Source organism: Amblyomma americanum, chromosome 10 (genome assembly GCF_052857255.1).
Source record: "Amblyomma americanum isolate KBUSLIRL-KWMA chromosome 10, ASM5285725v1, whole genome shotgun sequence".
Taxonomy (NCBI): Eukaryota; Metazoa; Arthropoda; class Arachnida; order Ixodida; family Ixodidae; genus Amblyomma; species Amblyomma americanum.
Genome location: NC_135506.1, coordinates 16,414,812 through 16,430,197, shown reverse-complemented (window position 1 = coordinate 16,430,197; position 15,386 = coordinate 16,414,812). Strand labels below are relative to the sequence as shown.

At 43.3% G+C, this 15,386-nt stretch overlaps 2 protein-coding genes across 17 annotated transcripts in view; one reads left to right on the top strand and one right to left on the bottom strand.

Annotated features, from left to right (window-relative positions):
- Window positions 1-5,117, top strand: part of LOC144107724 (uncharacterized) — a 260,626-nt gene extending 255,509 nt beyond the window's left edge. For all 16 annotated transcript variants that reach the window (XM_077640867.1, XM_077640863.1, XM_077640859.1 and 13 more), the window contains 2 exons: window positions 1,068-1,348; window positions 2,283-5,117. In XM_077640867.1, the coding sequence (XP_077496993.1) occupies window positions 1,068-1,348; window positions 2,283-2,313 (312 nt within the window). In that variant the 3' untranslated portion in view covers window positions 2,314-5,117. The remainder of the gene's footprint in view (window positions 1-1,067; window positions 1,349-2,282) is intronic.
- A 4,868-nt stretch (window positions 5,118-9,985) lies between these two features.
- Window positions 9,986-14,713, bottom strand: LOC144106917 (uncharacterized). Its single transcript, XM_077639876.1, has 3 exons — window positions 14,424-14,713; window positions 13,540-13,633; window positions 9,986-12,372 (listed from the first exon to the last, which is right to left on the bottom strand). The coding sequence occupies exons 1-3, from the start codon at window positions 14,574-14,576 to the stop codon at window positions 10,028-10,030; spliced, it is 2,592 nt and encodes an 863-aa protein (XP_077496002.1). The 5' UTR covers window positions 14,577-14,713; the 3' UTR covers window positions 9,986-10,027.
- Window positions 14,714-15,386: the final 673 nt, after the last annotated feature.

Here is a 15,386-nt window from a genome sequence, read left to right as displayed (position 1 = left end):
ATACAGGCAATAGCAGTATAATTAGTAAATAAAAGAGAATCTGAAAAGCACTCTGGAGAACCCAGTTCTTGGTGTGCACATACGGGTCTAATTTATTTGCTGGAGGTGTGCCGATATAGGCAAAACTCTTCTTATGTTAGAAAACATCAAAATATTTGTTATTCTTGGCTGAAAAACGATTTGGTCCACAAGTTCTTCAAAGGAATTGGCACTCAGTGTGCACACAAATGCTCATTGCATAAGCGATGCTAAAGCTAATGCCCCTAATTTGCTGTGATTCTGCGAAAAATCGTGAATTTTTGCATTTTTCACGAAATTGTGAGTTAGCAACCACATTCTCTTTTTTTTATGATATTGTGTTGTGGACATCAATAGAAATGATAGAGTGATGGGAATGTGATCAATGCTATTGTCTGAATTCCCTTGAAATGCAGAATCTCGTAACGAGCGAAGTTTGGTTGTTGCCATGACATGCTTGCTCCCCCATTTGCTCATGCAAGCTAGCTTGACAAACGCTGCAGCTCTGGCAGCAATGCGCCTGCACGCTTCTGTGGGAAGACTCATGATACTGGCGCCTGTCAAGAGCAGCATTACCATATGTGCATAAACATAACTTGAGTTTGAATAGTCTGCTTTAAATAATCTTTAAATAACCTGCTTTAGAAAACATGTCACATCATAATTTTCGAAACAAACTGAGTATAGCGCACATTCTTTTTTTTTTTTTGCTGTTCCTTGAGATAGCAGCAATGAACTCGCCCACCACGCTTGTAAGGTGTGAGGGACAGCCAACTTCTCGACAACTTTAACCGTCGAGGCAAAGGGTGCAGCAACGTACTGATCAGGAAGAGTTGCTACAAACGGGGAAAGAAGACAGCACGGGCCATTGAGAAAGAAAAGAATGTAGTGAAAGAGCCATGAGGAGTAGAGAAGAAGAAAAAAAAGTTGAGTGGGTGCAGTACTACAGCACGACACTTGAAGCAGAGGAATTTAAAATTTTCTACCACAGAGGTTTAGAGGCATTAGCCATAGCACAGCAGTGAGACAACATTTTTTCATCGATGCAGGACAACCAGGCGCTGTCTCAGAGGGCCGGCAGCCTCAACGAGTACTATGACTCGCTGAAGCACAACTTCATCTCGCTACTCGACCGCATCCCCCAGCTGGAGGAGAAACCCACACCTGATAACTTCGACTGCTACCTGAGCCGCCTGCAGGCGCTCTGCGTCGACAGCACCACGCACCGGCCGCCCGGCGCCGGACCCAATGGCTCATCGCCGCCCAACGACAGCAACCGGGCCCTCTTCACGTCCGTGCGTCAGGCACTGCACGACTTCACCTTGCCCCTGTGAGTGGATCTCAATGAGAGTGTCTAATAGAGCTGAGCTGTACTTTATATTTTGATATGGCCTCTAAGGTGTCATCCTATGGCGGGCTGCTGAAACCAACTCATCCGCATCGCTAGTAATTACTTTATACTGATAAAGCATTATCTTAGCATTATTCTGTTTGCATGATCATTTCAGTTGCTTAAATTTTCCCACACTCTCACTTTGCAGTATTTGTAAGTTTGGTTATAATGGAAATAGGGAGTACCCAGCTTACAGAATGTTTATTACTTCTCAGGTGCTATTACATTTATTGTAGCTTGAAATAAGGACTCCACCCAAAATCTGTATTTTCTTCTCTTTATCGTACCTTTTCGTGAATAAATGTTTTCTACTTCTACAACGTTGCATAAGTTGTGTCGCATGAAAAAAGCTTTATGAGGTATTTGACTGCACCGCAGATGCAATTTTCTATGTGTAGTTCTGTCGCCAAGCTAACTGATACTTCGTTTCATACATCATGTGCAGCGTTATCAAAGCTAGCGATCTTGTTTCCGCTGCTTACATCCATGATCAAAAGTAGTGCACTCCTCGCAGGGAACGAAATAATATGAATTCTTTGCTTGTATGTCTATTACATGGTACATTTGTCATGAGCTTGATTAAATGTGCTCTTACTGCCGATGACACACAGCCACTTTCTTGTGCCTTAGACCACTAGGCCACAAAACTAGCACGGATACACGCCTCCCTTTATGTTTTAATGCGAACTATTTCTGTATCTTTCACAGCATTGCACCTGATGTAAGATATGGAGGTTAGACTTATTCTCAGGTTAACTTGACGAGCTCATCTGCCAGTTATTTTCAGATGAAAGTCATATACAAGACAACCGTTTTTCTCATGGATTCTAAATCTCTGCCCTTTCTTCTCTTCACAATTTCTTCGTTGCAGACAGCAACCAAGCGGCTGGATCAGGTCATGAGGGCACTGGCCTGCCCTTCCACATCTCCCATTTTGCTCCGGGGCGCGCATGCATTGCGCAGCACCCCCTGGCGTGACCATCATCTTCTTCTTCTTCTTTTTTTGCCGACAAACACAAAATGGAGCCAAACAGGGTCAATTGCATTCTACGTAGAAGAGGACGACAGCAAGGCTGCTCCCCGAAAGAAAGACTGCCGGAAAGGGTTCCCCGAACACTGGGTCTTTCGCAGCGCTCCCCTTCTTCCCACATCGGTGTTTTGCCGCACACGCACGGAACAAAGGCCCGCCACTGGCACTACCCGACACAAGCGGGGAATAAACACGCACACGCTGCCGTCGCGCGATGACGGGACTTTGTGGGAAAAAAACGCAAAGCACACCATGCTGGGAGCTGCCAAAGCATTTCCGCCACCAACGCTATCCCTTTCTCTGTGGCACTGTCTCTTCTTCTGTTCAGTCTTCTTTTTGTTGGCTTAGCCACAGTTGCTGTTGCCCTAAGCGCATCTTTGAGCATATGCGCATCGTTCGTTGCTGGTGGGACTCGCATTCTTTCTCCGCGTTGTATAGTATTCTAGACGACAGTGTGGTGTTAACGCTCGCGTGCATTTGGTGCTGTTTCTTTTTTCTTTATTTTTGTTGTTTTTAAGTAGCTCTTTACATTTTGCGTAACGCTGTCCTAGAGCAGAAAGTGTGGCACATTCGAAGCATTCCGGAGCTTTTTTCTTTTGACATGCGATGTTGTGGCATGCCGTAACAGTAACCATGCTGCTTGAGGTGAGAATTCGGTGTCCTCCTTGAAGATGGTTTTTTTTAGACGGAATGGAGGTGGGAAAAGCGCGCGACGCTGATGCGCGACAAATCCGCCAGATCCCAGCGGCAGTCCCCACTTCTAGTGTTAATTTAACCAGCGCGTTCTCCATTTGCTCCGACACTGTTTTTTTCCAATGTTGGCTGTAGTGATATCTGTCGGTCAAGCACTCTTTCCTCATTGCTTCCGCAAGGACTTGCTTTTCTTCAAATGTACATAGAAACCTTTTTGTAAGATACACATTCTGGTATTTATGTGTTTGTCTTTTCTTGCTTTTATCTGTGTGGGTACTAAAGCTAAATACAATTCATGCTTTCAAAGAAACCATGAATCGTTGAGTGCAAATCACAAATGTGTCTTTATTGGCAAGTTCGGCAGGTATGTTCTCATTGAAAGTGTATTATGGGTAATATATGTGACTAGAAATATTTTAACTTCTTTTCTGAATTAGAATGTTACCTGTATTGAATGACTTTGAGCATGAGCATCATCTCTTTTTATTATTTCAACTTTTTTTGTGACTGAGCATCTAACACATAGCAATACATGTTCAGCTTCGTCTGCTAATTATATGCGAGGCTTTTTTTTTTTGCTACCACATTACAGATGACCACATTGTCATACGAAGAACAAGGGGAAGATCATGTCGAACAGTGCAGTTAAGTTTGCATAATTTCTTCCATACCCCAACAATTTGAACAATGCACGTAGCAAGATGATATAAGATATACGTAGCATGGCAGGCTCTGCCAATGCAAACACACATGACACATGCACCTTCTACAGGCTACATGCTTCCTGATACACACTTGAAAAAGAAAACACGTGCTTCAGCTTCCAGTTTTAAGACTATGTCTTGATGAGATTGTTAATTGTGGTGCAAGTTTGCTCTTAGACGTATGGGATTGTTATGTACAGCATGTCAGAAGCAAGGGTTCCTGAGGCTTCAGGTTTCATCTCTTTCTCAGTGTTGAATTTGGAAAAAAGCAGAGCAGAAAAAATCTGCCCATTGTAATGCTGACTGATGTGGAAAAGACACTTGCATTCTGTACATACGTAATTTTTATGCACTCCCTGTTGCCGAGGCTCGCAAAGCAAACTCTCAGCTGCAAAAGCAGAGAGAGAGGTCTACCCTTCCCATTCCTGTCACTGTGGAGAAAACTTGATCTTACCCTAATCCCGAGCACAAATTGAGTAATAATTTGTTTTGTACCTAATGCGATTAAACTTTGAGTTGTCGCTGCTTTATGCCCTTAATTCGCTTAGTGCGCCTTAGTTTATCAAGGGCAAAATTGTGTTCGCTTGGCCATACGGGAAGTAAGATGAAATTCGTGGGCTGCAATATCAAAACGCTCAGGGCGGTTTGAATACAACAAACCCTGTCTTCCTGCATCGTGCTGACTGTGTACGATTTACCTCTGGGTTTCCACTGAGGTGTGACAACAACACAATCGATGCTACCTGCACATTGGCCGCCTCTCCAGATAAACGGAAACCAGAGCTGAACGTCAATCACACGGTCTCGCTGCTTTGTGTTTCGAGCTCAGCCTCTTCGCACATGCCACTGTGTAGCCGTTAAACTGAAGCGTCGTTAAGTTTTCGCAACACTGCCCGCGTGCGTTATGTCCCGTTTTCTCCTTTCTCATTGAAGCTGATAGCTTCTGCCTTCCTCGCCTGCGCACACATTGTTCCTTGGATGTGTACATTACTGTGGCGCTTTCTTTTTGTAGATATGTATAACTTATTCAGCGCGCTGTCTCTCACTCTCTATCTCATTGTCTCTCCCCTACCCTTGACCCCAGCCCCATGTAAAACATGGTGTAGCTGGGGCATTTCCCTCACCGCCCTTCTCTCTCTCAAACACGCTCTCTCATTTTGTTCCTGTTTCCCGGCCGCGTTCTACCGCGAAATGTGTATACCGTGCCGGACAGCGACACCAAACATTGTGTACCGAGTCTCAAGCCTGTCAGTAAAAATCCTATTATTGTGAAGCTGCACACTGGTCTTGTCATGTATGCTGACCTATGGCCCTGTACTGACCTTGCCTTGCACCGTCGAGGACAGTTTCATTTTATGCTTTCTGGTGAGTTCCAGAGCAGGGATTGTTCCTGAAGAGGTCGGTATCTCTTGGATTCGATGATTGCCGCACCTATGAAGCTGTACCGAGAGATTTCACTTTACCTTGAATTGCGCATAGATTGTCACCAGCAGAATTACAATTGTAAAAAACTGACGTCTCGTATTAGTGCTCGCTTCACACTTGTAACAGACATAATTCCTGCTGAGATAACTTATTAAATAAAAAGGGTACATAAAAATTTCGGCACCTTTTACCATATTTCGGGTATAATTTTGGCAACATAAATTCTTTTTTTTTTATGAAATTTACTTTTAGGTTTTACAATATTGAAGACATGGTTGAAATATTGTTTTGTGTATATTACATGATTCATCTATGGGTAACACGATTGCAATCTTGGCTATGTTGTTTTTATTCACGCTGTTCGTTGAAACATCATATGCCATATATTTTATACATATGTAAATGATTCTGATTCTTCAAGACGTCCGAACAAAATCTATATTGAAGTAATTCCATAACGTAATACATTTTTACCAAGTGAGTTAAAGTGGTGGAGACACCAAATCATTCGTATGTGTGTTCCTTGTTTCAAACTTTGCGTATTGCCCCAGTACGCATGATACATGTTCCTTATTTGATTCCTATAAGCGCGCTGAATAATTTATTATTGCATTATTTACACTGAGTCATTATGGTTTGTGAGCGCCGAGGTGTGCTATGATGTCATGACCAGGGAAGAGCTACAACCCTGGTCACGTGAGCCCCAAAAGTAAAGTTGCGACACACGGACTGCTGTGTCGTCTCCTCTCATGCGTACAGATGCTGTGCATACCAGCATCTTTCGAAATGCCAGCAAACTTGGTTGGTACTGCGATATGCTGAGAAAAGCCAGGCGAGCGAGGGACGACACCAAGTTCAGATACCAAGCGGCTCACTTCAGCCGATCTCAATCAGCATACCGCATATTCCTTTAAAAAATTCTAACACAGATTCGTATTAGTCTAATACATTCTTGTATTTGCTATAGAAGTCCCCTGTCACTCTGATACATTACTTGGAAGCCACATGAACAATTTTAAACAACACTCCTTTCTTTACGCGTCGGCAAATGTTCCAGTCTTCAGTTAAGAGAAGGTTACAAAAAAACCTAAGTTTTACAGCACGTAACGAACATCTAGTTATATTTATTTGTATAGCTTCACTGATCAGCAACTCACAACCAGTACGTATAGCTGTGCTGTTGAGAGGGGCTATAAAAGCCCAGTGAAGGCTAGCTGTGTATTGTACACGGTAAGTGTAGAGAATGTATATTCTGCATTGCCTTTTGATGTCTCGGTGCTCCCCAATTACGATAATTCTTCAAACATAGACGTATGTCATGGTGATATATAGGCCTGCAAATGCAACCTCCCAGCGTCAGGAAATCTAAGAGCAAAACTAATACCCTATAAGCTTATCAACAATTAATAGGCAACTATAAGAAATGCAGCAAATAGAGTATAGTCTATCGGGTTTTCTATTTTATACACTTCTTATTAGACTAATTGCCTATTGTTGCAAACCAAACAGGTTATTAGCTCTGCTATTAGAATTATTGCTAGGCATATATGTCAACACGGTTTCTGCATTTGATTTATTATTGCCACGCTACGCCGATGCTTGGCGGACGTCTGTGTCGGTGACCCGTAGCTAACAGCGCGTCAGTCGGCCAATCCACAGCTGGTCACATTACTTCGATTTGCCCGAGCAGCCGCGTTGCGTGACTGCCGAGGGTCCCATGGCTGCTGATTGTGATATCTGTTGCTTGCTTAGCAAACAGTGCATGTATTCGCTAAATGAATGCTTCCAGACAGTTGTGCAAGATTCAGCATTCACCGCACAAGTGCGTAACTCCCGGCCCCAGGAATGGCCGGCCAATGACAATGACGGCATCTCAGCGCTACCGCACGCTACCTTTGTTTACATATCTTAATGTGTATACTGGTAGCAATCATGCATTTGTTCGGCGTGAATTGCAAGCTGCGTTCAACCTTTAGAATAAACAATATTTTCTCTTTTGCGCCGGTTTTACATCTACGTGTTTATGCAGTGCGTTAATATTCGTCAGGAATCACCGAAGAATGCGAGCGACAGCCTGGATAACGCTTCATGCCAGCCCAGTAAAAAAACAAACACAAATGGCCCAATTGGGCATACTATTAGGTTCCAGTTGAAACCAGTTGGACCCAATAGGTCAGCCATGCAATATGGCTCATCAATCCAATTGGACATTCCAATTTGTTCTGCATTTCCAAATTGGTTGCTCAACTGGTTCGTGACGTTCCATTTGGTTTCGGCACTCTTGGGTTGCACAATTGGAACCATGTAATTAGCTCCCAATTGGAACCGAGAAAGCCAAGTGGAAGCTGGTCTCCCAATTGGCAGCTCCGTATTGGTTCCAATTGGGTGAATCAATTTGGAAAATCAAGTGGAAGTCAAATATATATGTGTATGTGTGTGTATATATATATATATATATTATTTATTTAAAATACCTCACAGGCCCCATGGGGGCATTGTGTAAGGGGGGTTACAGAGTAAGCAGCCTTCTAAAGTGGTATACAAAAGATACACCTCAGTACAGGGCTCATCAACATTACTACCAAGATAAAAACATGAAACAGGAACAACTGTAGTAATGAAAGGCCACAAAGGTACACTTAAGGAAATAACATGAGTAAAACTTAACGAAATTAAAGCATTAATACTAGAAAGTAAAATACACAAAGAATGAACATATCAGGGAGTACAATTCTTGAAGTGATATTCAGTGAAAAAGACGCAAAAAAGCAATAATATATACAGGTCATACAAGTGAACACACGACGCAGCATAAAATAGCAATTCACAGGAGCGAGGTAGCAGTGCATCAGAAATATCACAAGAAGTTCGAAACAGATTGCCAAGTGTAAGAAACAAGATAAAGTTATTTGTAAGTGCTATTATGAACAATGCTCGTGTAGGAGATGACGAAATTTTTCTTGATCTGACTCGGAAGTAATGTGATCAGGCAGATTATTCCACAAGCGAATGGCGGTAAGCATGTGTCGTACCGTACATGCGCGCAAAACTTAAGTGGTTATATATATATATATATATATATATATATATATATATATATATATATATATATATATATATATATATATATATATATATATATATATATATATATATATATATATATATATATATATATATATATATATATATATATATATATATATATATATATATATATATATATATATATATGTGTGTAAGGTATTAGCAGCTTAATATTCTGAATTGTCTTCATCATTTACACCATCACCGCGGGCATTCTTAAACAAGATAACTTCGCTTAATGTTCAACCGCCACTTGTCCCAGCATATATAGGTCCATTCGTTTCGGCTGCACCTCCTGAACTGGTTCACGTGGTGCTGCACACTGCCATTCGTTTCAGCGGTGGGGGTTTAACGTCCCAAAGCGACTCAGGCTATGAGAGACGCCGTAGGCTCCGGGAATTTCGACCACCTGGGGTTCTTTAACGTGCACTGACATCGCACAGCACACGGGCCTCTAGAATTTCGCCTCAATTTAAATTCGACCGCCATGGCCGGGATCGAACCCGCGTCTTTCGGGCCTAGGGTGCCTCGATGCGCGCGCCCTCTCCGCCGCTCCGTGCAGGGTGGGGACAACCGCGTCGTCTGCTGCAGTGTCCGCCATATTTGAGCCCACTCGTTTCAGAACACTGGAGGTAAGCTTCTCTGCGCAGCGAAGGCCCCTTCACCATCGCGGCGAAACAGGTTTTGGAGGCAGAAATAGGGTGCATCGCTGGGGACATCTATTGTTGCCGAACCCTTTCCTACAGGCTTCTGCCCTGTGTTGCTTTCACAATAAAGAGATTAGGGGCCGCTCTCCCAAGCCATTGCTGCGGTTACAATGCACCCTCCCCGGGCTGCATTCCTGAAGGAAATTTGAAACGCAGCTGTGCCAAGGTGCTCGCCTGGCCGTGCACACCATAACATAAAGGAATAAAAGTCGTTTGCGCTGCACCCAACTCTTCTCCCTCGGACAGTTCGCGTCGCAATCGTAAAGGTGTTTTTTTTTTTTATGCAGAAAAGCTGACTTACGGAGTTTTGTAAATTGTCTGGGACTCAGTGCGCTGACTCGCAAAAACAGAGTTTATCTCGTTCGCCGCAACGTATTAGTCAATATTAAATGCTGAGAATGATAAGGCTTATTAATGAAACATTTTACCCCCTCAGAATCAAATGGACGCAATCTGTAGGCCCTTGGACATTCGTAGTCGTTTGATCCTTGGCATCGCTTGTTTTTGTTTGTTAATTTGTGCAGGTAAAAAAAAAGAAACAATGCTGTGGTACAGGAGTTTGCACTGTAGCTGTAATATACAATGCAGCTGCATAATTCGTGCAGCTTTTTTTCATGTAAAGTAACCACTTTAACAAAGCATGGGATAATTTCGGCGCCTTCATACCTTCACCGAAAACATTAAGTGAACGCAAACTTGACTGTGAAAAATACTCTCATGAAAAGGCAAAAAAATAACATCTATCAACAGAGCCTATATTGGGAAAATGCGCGTGTCTCATCGACTGAGGAAGTTTTTCTTATATAGTGTGAAGAGTTAATGAGAAACGTAAGTGCATAAATTTCACTTACTTAGGAGTTGTAATAATGCAGTTTATTTATGTTGTAAATTATTAAAGCTACTGTCAAAAAATAGGAGACAAGCAAACTATGGTGAATTTGACATTTATACACAATATTTACAAATCTCTTCACGGCAAGCTGACGCCAGCACACGTTTTGCTTGCATGTCCATTGACTTTTTTTTCTTCCAGTTGTCGCAGGTGAATTCGCAGCCTCGTTCGAGCGTAGGTCGAGTATAACAACTTCTGAATGATTTCGTTGTGAACCTGGCATGTTTCAACATTAAACGGAACCATTTGTCTTAGGTATCTTATCACAGCCTGCACTGGAGATTTCATAGTTAGAAGGCTTTCCGCCCATTCTGTGATGCCCTTAAAATGCTCCTCGCACGACTTCAGCACTTTCATCACTTCAGGACTGGGGTAATGCAGGTTGTCGCCATTTTCGAGGTACTCCTTCAGCCTTGTGAGATATGCATTTTCAGCGTCACTAGAACCGAGCAGAGTAGCTTTGCACTGCTCGCAATTATTTATGGCTTTCAGAATACCTTTAACGAGGAATCCGGCAATATGGAACAGAATGCTGCATTCAGTCGATGTTAGCGCTTCAATGAACAGAACCTCCGAGTCATCGATTTCCTTTACCTCGGCTTCAGCGAGTTCACGTTTCCCGTTTGACAGAAGGTCAACCAGGTACTCAGAATCGTCAACACTGTAGCTGGTGGTAGACGGCGTGTGCAAAAATTGGCTTATGCACACAAGTTTCAGTGCGCATTTCATATCATAGGCGTCTGGGACAGGCTTCCTGAGACGAACCACAGAGAAAAGATTCTCAAGGCAATCTTGTAGCAGCCTGCTGGTGAGTAAGAAGCTGTAGCCCTCCGAGTTCAAAAGAATGTCTTGCAGGCGAAGCACGACCGTTGTGGAGATCAGGAGGCCCGCCTGCGATGGCTTCCACTGAGACGTGCTGCCCATGCTCATCCCTTGAAAGGTGTTTAGAGCCAGGTTTAGAGTTTCCAGAGCTCTATGATGCTTCGCCACATCGTGCAGACTTAGGGCAACAGATGGATGACGCGACGACATTAATGCGTACCATCTTGATACCAGCTCTAAAAACCAAGCTGTTGTTTCTGCCTCTATGTCCAGCACTTTTTCCTTGATGAGGTATCGGATTGCACTGGGAGCTTCTCTGAAAAATTGCACGGCAAGTCCGACTTTCATTTTCGTAAAATGTCCAGATGAGACATGGGCTTCAGAGAGCTTCGGTGCGAGCTTTAGCTCCCTTTCCTTGTCAAACTCCAGCACAGCATGCACATGATCCAGTTTCACTTCACGTGAGGGAAGATCGCACTGGCTGGCTGTTGCTTCACTTAATGTAAATGCATGAGATGTTATTAACTGACCTTTAATATTCTTCAAAACATGAGCAGCGTCTGCGTTGAAGAACAACTCCATATCATTGAGCGAAGGGTGTGGTATTGAGCAGGTTGTCTTCGAATTTCGGTGGCTAGAAAATCCCAGCTCACGCCACATCGCTCGATTTGAGGCGCCCATGTCGGACGTTACAACCCGAACTCTGAGGGAAATATCGGCGCAGAGTTGGACAACTTGCAGAACAATGTCCTTGAGCGTGCGGCCATCCACATGGCTTCCAGTGAAATGATAAGCTATCACCTGCTTCCATCGCTGGTTGAGACCTCCAACCATAAACACCAGAGCGTGATTAGCAGGCTCATCTGGCTTTTGTGGCAATGTCACTCCCCCATACACAATGTCTTCAGCGCGGTCAAGCTGAAACCCTCTGGCAATCTCCATCTCATCGATAAAGAGGACGCAGTCTTTTTCTACATCTTCCATGCCTTGTGCCTTCGCTTGGAGAAGTTCTACAACGTCTGTAAGAATTCCTGGTGAGAACTTGAGCCAGTGGAGGCGACGAGATAGAGTTCTTTCTGCCGGAAGTGGATAGCCGAGCTGTCTGAGAGTTCTGTAACCAGACTTCCCACAAGAAAACTTCAGTTGAAGCCCCTGTTTAATAGTCTGCGGCGACCAGATGCTTCCCTTGTTGCTTTTTCGGGAAAGTGTACGAACTTGATCTTTATTTAAAAATTTTATCCGTTTTTTAAAGTGCTCTACGGCGCTTTTTAGCTTTCGCACCTTCTTTCTAAAAGAGTTAATAGTCAAGTTGGCTTTTTTATGCACTTCTTGAAGTTGTCTGTGGTTCTTTCTCACATCTTCCAGTTGTTTTCTCAGTTGAGCGCAACAACTACTGGATGAATGTGCATCGCAGCCTTCATTTTGCTCTGTTTGTCCATCGCTAGGCTGATAGACAACCTCTTCACTTAAGTTCGTTCCCCCAGGCTCATCGCAATCCGCAAAAACGCCAGGTCCTTGTTCCTGCACTGTTGAGTTTGATGTAGTTGGTAGAGCGGGTGTGCCTCTCTCCTTAGGAGCCTTTCTTTGGTGGTGGACCATAGCTGCACAAACAAAAGGAAATGCAAGAGCAGAAATGAGTGAAGTTCGTCAGAATTGCTCAGTGTCGGCAGTTATTTCATAGCTGCGCGAACCATAACCTAAAAGCGAAAATTTTAAGCTTGAAAAGTTCCAATTCCAATTCAATTCCAATTCCAATTTATTTCAACATCAATACCCACAGACACTGATGTCACGGACAGTGGGCAAAAAGCCACAAAAATAGGGCTTGGCAGCGCCCACTGACCGTCTTCTTGACAGCGACACAGCAGTGCAAATATACATTAGATATGAGCAAGACATGAAATCAATGAAAAGAACTTGTGCAAAAAAACTAGGCAGGTAACACTTTGCATACAAAAAATAATGATAGGAAAGTAACAATATCACCACACATCTGAACAAACAGTCAATAAATAAGTGCAAAAAACACAGAGGCGAACGCGTTGTAACTTGAAAAAAAAATATATATATATATGTGTGCGTAATCAGTTAAGTAATTTCGGCAGTTGAAATCGCAGCATCTGGTCACCATATTTTGTGCGGTTACACGGAACCTCCCAAGTCTCGTGATAGCGAGTGTCCCGAACATTTCTGTTTAGTGTTAGACTCGATATAATTTCAAGAGTTTTGTTTTTCTTTCTGATACCTGTTTGATAACGCTTTCTGAGAGTATGGTGATAAAGTTCAGGAAGCGGCACTAATTTTAACTCCCTGAATAGTGGTTCGGAATGACCAAGGTATGGGACATTCATGATCGCTCGAACAGCCTTCTTTTGTATTATATGTAACTGATTAATGTTTGATAAAGTGGTTGTCCCCCAGACTAAATAACAGTAGTTTATTATTGACATAAAAAGAGAGTTATATATAAAGCGTTTTACACATGTAGGGAGGCAATGTCTCAATTTAGAAAGTACTCCGGATACTCTGGATATTTTCCTAATGATTGTATCTACTTGCAGATCCCAAGACGTGTGCTGTTCAAAGAGCACTCCCAAACATTTGGCAACAGGCACAGTTTCAATGACAAAGTTTTAAAATTGCAATTGGTAATGCAATTGGTACCGCATTTAGAAGGCCAGATTTTAAGCGCTATTATTCTAACTCATGAGTCACAACAGTGATGCACATCATATTTGCCATCAATAATAAAATATAGTGCAGCTTACGTCTGAACGAAAAAATGGTTGGAACAGCGTTTGACTTTAGCAGCTTCCTTCCATCCGCGCGGTGATTCTCGTAGCAGTTGTCTTCGAAATGGGCCTGCATAAGAAAATTAATTCAGGCGTCCAGTATGTAGTACAAACAGAAAGAAATGCCCCTTTTGAAAGATACACAAGTTCTGGCACTGCTCCAGCGATGTTAAGGAGTCGCGCACACTCGGCAGCCGCATTTATCAAATCCTAAATGTCAGACTAATAATGGCTGCGCACAAGGGAAATAGCCGGCACTGCACAATAACTGCGCCAACGTTATAAATGCCAGATAGAAGCAACAAGTTCTTAGCGAAGCTACTATATACGAAAGCTCACATTCACGGTAGTTTTACCAAAAGTAACTAATTCCTGGCTTCGTCAAACAGCCTTGGAACAAATAAAAACTCTACAAAACTATTGTCAAAGTTTCTGACGCTTCTGACGCATGTCTCTTGATGCGTTTGCTTTTAGGGCCATTTGAAAAATTAATCAAGAACCTGTCGGCTCTAAGCTAACCGACTACAAGCAAGCAGTCTGTTATTGCATAAATGCCGAGTGCTTCTGCAACGCTTCACTGTATATAACTAATATTACCGTTAGTTGTGTTTATTAGCCTGTGCACAGAAATACAAAATCCATGTCCACACCTGCGAGTTATGAAAATGATTTTCCGCCACTCATCTGCTGTATAATTCCTCCTTATATATGTTTCATAAAAGATGTAGTCACGTAGCGTGCGTAGTTACAGCCTTTCCAGGAACACTAACACAACTTCCAGCGCACATATTAAATGTAAACCTGCAGCGACAGACATAACTACAAAAAATCGCAACCGTCCAAATAATCACTGTACTTACATTGCATATGCGCGAAGAGTTTGCAGGCTGCCATTTGTCCCGCTTTATCTTCACCGTCCAGAGGAGCCTTCTTTTAGGGTCTCTTGGGAATGAAAACATTCTCCAGCCATTTCTGGAGTGGTTTGAGCACAGTGGCACGCAACAGCCAGGCATCTTGCGAGTTTTGAAACCGAAGAAAACTGCGACCGGGCGGACGCGCGACCACGCACGTGCAACCGGCCCGTGGGGAAGCGAGGAGTGGGCTCAAATATGGCTGCCCTCTTCCGCGGCGGCGGCACTGACCCTGTCAAAGGATGGCTACACCCTGCACGGAGCGGCGGAGAGGGCGCGCGCATCGAGGCACCCTATTCGGGCCAGCAGCCGAGCGCCGTAACCACTCAACCACCGCGGCGGCAGACTGCAAAAGTGTATTATGTGGACATACGTTGAGGTCTTATGTTGGTATAGTGTCTGTTTATTGTGTTTTCGTGTCTGATTCATGCTTGTTGGTCTCGCTTGATTTTCATTAAAGTGTAATTATAATTTCAGTTCCCGTTTAGAAATGTTGGCAGAAGTCTCGCAGCAGTCGTAAAAGAAAACTCAATTGGTTCCAAATTTAATTCTAATTTTTTTGTTTTGGCTGGCCAGTTTAAACAATTTGAGTTGAATAGAGTATGCCATTTGAGTTCAATTGGTGCGGCATTTGGTCTGGTTGGGTGACCAATTATTTCTAATTGGAAGCAACAGTTGGGTTCTTTTGGGCAAGTCCAATGGAAAGCGAAAACACAGTTGGTTTTTGACCAATTGGTTTCAGTTGTAAATTTTCCATCTGGACCCTTTTTTTTCTACTTGGAAGCCGCTGACGCCGCATATGACGAGTTTTCTCACTCGTTTATGGTCAGGGGCTCTCCAGACCCCTGGCGCGGGCGTCTAGAGCAGAGAGGTTGATCGGTTGATCTACCGTCAGTTTGCCGCGCATGTGCT